Source organism: Fulmarus glacialis, unplaced genomic scaffold (genome assembly GCF_000690835.1).
Source record: "Fulmarus glacialis isolate BGI_N327 unplaced genomic scaffold, ASM69083v1 scaffold33432, whole genome shotgun sequence".
NCBI classification, from domain to species: Eukaryota; Metazoa; Chordata; class Aves; order Procellariiformes; family Procellariidae; genus Fulmarus; species Fulmarus glacialis.
The window spans coordinates 1-5,233 of record NW_009197804.1 but is presented as its reverse complement, the minus strand read 5'-3'; the positions used below and the strand labels follow the sequence as shown (position 1 = coordinate 5,233).

The window sequence follows — 5,233 nt, the reverse complement described above, 5'->3', positions numbered from 1 at the left end:
AGCTGTAACATGCAGAGGGTGCCAGGTTGTTACCACAGAGCATGGGATTCTGTCACAGGAACACATGACAATGTTCTTTGTTACTGCATGATTGATCACAGGTCTTAGTTGTTCCAGGGTTACTGCCTGGAAGCAACTTCGATGCTGTTGGTGTCTAGCAAATTAACTACTGACATCACAAAGTCCAGGCCTGCTTGTCATGTTAGCATACCAGCATGTTGTGCTTTGGGTTGTTTTTTTTTATTTTTTTTTTTTTTTTTTTTTTTTTTACAGACAGCAAGACCAAGGTGTATTTGCCCAGCAAGTTTATTACACAAGATTGAAACCTACAAATGCTGCAACATTGCCAGGAGGAAGCCCCAATACATACAGTGCCTACTGCTCCTTGGCCAGCAGTCTTGCTAGAGCTCATGAGGCTAATCCTCCAAATGACACAGCATACTGGAAGTTTTGGTGTTCAGGATGTGATCACTACTACACATTTTCCATTACACAGAATGGGAGTCCCAGTTAGTGAAGGTTATACTTAATGGTTACAGCAGATGCTTTAGCAGAAGACTACGGAGACATTCCATCAGGGTCACTTTAATTGCAATACACATCATACAAAATTAAGTCAGCCTTAAGTCAGTTTAAGTGATACTCAGAATGCAGAGTAGTAATAAGATTAAGTGATAAATCTTTTGTTTGCACAAGGAAGGGCAGGTACAGCATTTGCAATGAAATACAGCCCATTTATCACTGTCATCTTAAGCATTTTGGGTACAATACTTAGTTCTTCGCTATTCCAATTACACCACAAGCTAAACGAGGTCCAGCATTTCCAGTTAATTTGCTCTCATTATCTCCCCCTCTACCCAGGTCATCACGTTTTTCATGGACCTAAAAGAGAATTGAAGATACCTTAATTCATGTTACTGCATAACTGATCAACATTTTTTACTACTCACTCATAGCAGCCATGACGAGCAGTATTGCCAGCTACCAGCAGGGTGTGTTACACAACAGAGAGAACCTACTGTAATTATGCACTGCCAAATGCCAAATTGATACTCATGCTAAAAACTTAAAGAGTAGACTTGTCTAAGACAAGAAGTTGCCTTCAGCTGAATTTGTTTGGACTGGAAGTCACCAAACCCCTGTGTTTCAGAAAGTCATTACTAGTCCAAGAGCAAGCTTGGACTTATTCAAGGTCACCCTGACAACACAAGGCTGACGGCTGCACTGCGGGCACAGTGCCTTGGCCGCGCCATCCAAGGTGCTACACTACACATCCCCCTGCTCCTTGGCCATCAGTCCGAGCCCGTTTCATGCAGGAGCACGGCAATCTCAGCACACACTGGAGTCCCAAGGGAAACAAGACTGACAACGCTCATCTGCAGCCAAATCCCTCCACCTCCCTGCTTCCCAGGGAGGCCATGGCACGAGTTACACCAGCAGCTACCAGACCAGTACTGGCAAACAGTGCCCTGAAGCGCCCATCACCGTGCCTTTCGGTGGCAGCATTTGTGCCAGACTGCCAGTTCCTTCCTCAGATCAGGTTGCTTTAGTCACTCACAGCTGGAAGAGGCAAAGTTGATGGACAGGAACATCTTCAAAAGGCAGGCAGAAAATTAAGATCTCATGGCAGTGAAGTGCCATACTAATACACAGAGGACTTTCAGGCAAGGCTTCCAAGAACTCCCCACATTGGAAATCTTGCACTACAAGTTCTGTAACAAACACCAGGGACTGGCCTCCAGCATCAAAAAAATCTCTACTCGCTGGCAAGATCACTCTAGAGTTTCTTAAAGCATCCAAGTAGGCACCAAGGCACTTACCACCATGGTACGTCCAATGATGTTGTGTGGTCCGCTAAGAGAAATGACGCAATCTTGTATTTCCACTTCTGCCACTCCTCCTTTAGCAGTCACATTGCCAAGGTCTCCCACGTGCCTACACAAAGAAGCAGAGAAACTCACAGAAAACTTGGTTAAATTGAGAGCTCTAAGTGATGGCCTGGACAATACAATACCCATAGTTACTACACTCAAGTACTCCACCATCTTATCTTAAACAGCACATATGTCCTCATTTACCACTACCAATCAATCTTGAACACATCTGCTATTTTAACTCCTTTAGTTCAAGGGATGATTAAAATTCCATCCTAGGTAGAACTTGAAACGGGAAGGTTAATCAACTTTGGGGAAAGGAATGCCACCACTCCATAACAAGCTAAGCCAACAGTGCACAACTCTTATAGCGAAGGATTCCTCCATGCTGATGGCATCTCCCTCTGCTTAAAGTATCTCAAATTAGGTGAAAACCTTTCCTGCACATACAAAGTGCCACTATTCTTAAGAGCTTTTGATGTCTACCACAAATCAGCTATTCCACAAGCAGCTGCAGGCTCTAAGTTTAAATAGGATTATTAAAAGCAGTTTGTCAAGCAACAGGTCAAAGGGGATGATGCACTAAGTGGTTTTATGTTGCAAGGTTTTATCGGAGCTAGATCTCTGCTAGGACTTCCCTTAAGAATTAAGCCTCAAGCAGTTCAGTTTTCACTGAACTTCTGCACATTCCAGTTTTCCGCCCCAAACAAAACATCCACTCAAAAGACAAACTGATGATGTTCTGCAAGACTCTTCTATCCAGATTCAGAACCTTGAGTATCAGCTCATTTCTAAAACTCTCCACGCGTGCAGGGTGACCAGCTCAGCTAGCTGAATGCTGACTACCAGCTTCTTAGACAGCATAGCCCCAATGTCATATTTTTAAGCAAGTTCTATAAAATCAGGTCAAGGGCAGTTTTCCCTTCAGGAATTTGCTTGATTTAAGCTTCCAGGAAGCTTCAGGCCAATTGTTTCAATGATCTAGTTCTTATACTCTCCTAAGGAATTCCCCAGCCTACAGCTGCCTGAACAGGCAGGTTACACTAGAAGCAGGTTTTGACAAAGCAGAACCAGCAGAAGCCACGATGTTCATGCAATTTTGACCTCTAGCACTGGAGCAGCTGGCTGCCTGTGAAGCCTGTGAGCACACCATTTCATGCTGCTCTGTCATCCAGACAGCTGGCTAGCAGCCAGCTTGCTTTGTCTGGCATGCAACTGATCATTCAAGTATGAATTTATCAGTCACAGAAGGTGCAGTTATGGACATAAACATGAGCATTTGAAAGCTGATCACAATGCCAAGTTGGTCACAATGCTGGTCCGGACCCTACCTGCGCAAGACCAGCCTCTTTTACACTTGCTCCTAGCTCCACTCGCTTCAGCTCTTTGTGCAGCCCCCTCCCAGTCTCTGAACCCCATCAGCTCAGACATCAGGTCTCAAGCATGCAAGGGTTCCCTGAAGGTAACTGGCCTACGAAAACTGCTTCCAGGGGACGAATTAGGTCCCCACTGAGGTACAGAGATATTCAGCATAAGCATCAGACCCTGTATTTCCACACAGCACACACAACCCCTAAGGACTACATATTGTAGGTGGTATGGTACCTAAGCTAAAGGGTAAGAACAGCCCAGCAAACCCAATAAAAAGCCACCATGCCTGGGCACACACAGCTTTATATTCATCTTGCAGTCTCCCCAGAAGCCTCAGTACCTTCCATTGATGATCCTGATCTGCCACATGACAAGCCTGCATATAGCTCAACAATTGACAGTTTAGGGCCCCTGTTGCCAAAAGCTGGCCCCAAAACAGAAGCAAGTCACCACTGACCAAATAAGGCTTTAACACATGACACCACCACCACCCCCCCCTCCTGCTCATACCCTGAGGAATCTTCACTCAGTAAGAACCTTTATTTCCTCTTCTCCCCAAGCTATGATAAGACCAAGAATATATCCCAAAGACTACATTTTACCCATACTCTTGGAGCCAAGGTGTCTAACAAATCACCATACAGTTATCAGAGCCTTTGTTAACTGACCCTAGAACTCCTCAGGAATTATGAGTTTTCTTCTGGTATTGTCCTAGCATTAGTGATGAAGTGGCCTCTCAAGCACAAAGTAGCACTTAGATGGCTGCTGCATGGAGTAGCTCCCCAGTAAGAGGCCAGGCACATTAAACTCACCTTTCTGCATCATTTGGTCCACCATGCTGCTTGCCTTCAGGATTGAAGTGAGAACCTGCACTGGTACACCCTGAAACAGAACACAGTCATCAAAAGTAGATTTTTTTGCAGTAGCCAGTTTAAATCTGTTGCTTATACAGTACACACCAAGGTAGTCCTCCTATAGCCAGAGGAAGTGAAGTCACTAATGATGAAATAGCTACTCTCCTGTTAGATGTTCTACTAGTCCTTTGGAGGTAGGTAACCTACTACAGATTTACAAGTTCAATAAAGTAAGATTACTCGTTCTAGAACGCTCTGGGCTGGGTTGAAAGTTTTCTTATTTCTTAATACTAGGTTATAAAGTATTTAGGTTAGTGCTTGATATGTGAGATCTTGAGCACTAGCCTAAACATGTTCAAAGTATTAAACTGTAAGCAATTCTTTAGTAAATGTCATCATTTCTTAACACAGGTTTGCAGTCATGAGACCTAAGTGCGCCTATACTGGTTGCTGCTGCAACATTAAAAGAAGCTCATTAAAGCTGAGCAATCACATTACAGCTGTAACACAAACACTTGGATAGACATCTTACCATTTGTATTGTCCCCAAATTCATGGACATGGAAGCCATGATCTCCGTCAGTCAGGCCACTGATTCTTCCAGTAACTTTCACTGGTCCATCACCCTTTTATGCAAAAAATTTATTATCACCAAAATGACTACAGCACTAAATGGCCTTGTGTCACGTGAAGCTTCCTAGTCAACTGAAAGCACTAGAGACTCCACTACAAGTTCAGCTACCCAGACGTGAATGATTACCCTCCTACCCTAACTGACTATGTGGCAATACAGCATTTCACAGAATGGTTACATTGATTTAGCCACCTAAAATACACTCTTCCTATTACGCATCAACAAGCAAACAGAACGCCTTTTATCTGACCTCTTGCTTTTGAGATGGATGGCACGCTTCCGTCTGGAAGCCCAGGTAAGCCAAAGCCATTCCTCCTCTACAGAGAGAGTACTGCCCACACGCAGTCCCAACCTCTTTACCGAGCACAGGTTACTTGGGAGCGTTAAACGGGCTCCGGCCGTTTGGCAATTAGCGCTCCGTTAAGCCCTACTCTGACAGGGGTAAACAAGCTCCGAGAGAAGACGAAAGCCGGTTCCAGCACCGAGCTCAGCCGAACACC

At 44.5% G+C, this 5,233-nt stretch overlaps 1 protein-coding gene across 1 annotated transcript; it reads right to left on the bottom strand.

Moving 5' to 3' along the window:
- Nucleotides 1-569: 569 nt before the first annotated feature.
- On the bottom strand, nt 570-4,725 carry SOD1 (superoxide dismutase 1, soluble; the record flags this gene model as incomplete). Its single annotated transcript, XM_009572681.1, has 4 exons — nt 570-882; nt 1,821-1,935; nt 4,058-4,127; nt 4,632-4,725. Coding segments are annotated over 4 exons (390 nt in total), but the record flags the coding sequence as incomplete, so codon positions are not given.
- Between the last annotated feature and the right edge of the window lie 508 nt (nt 4,726-5,233).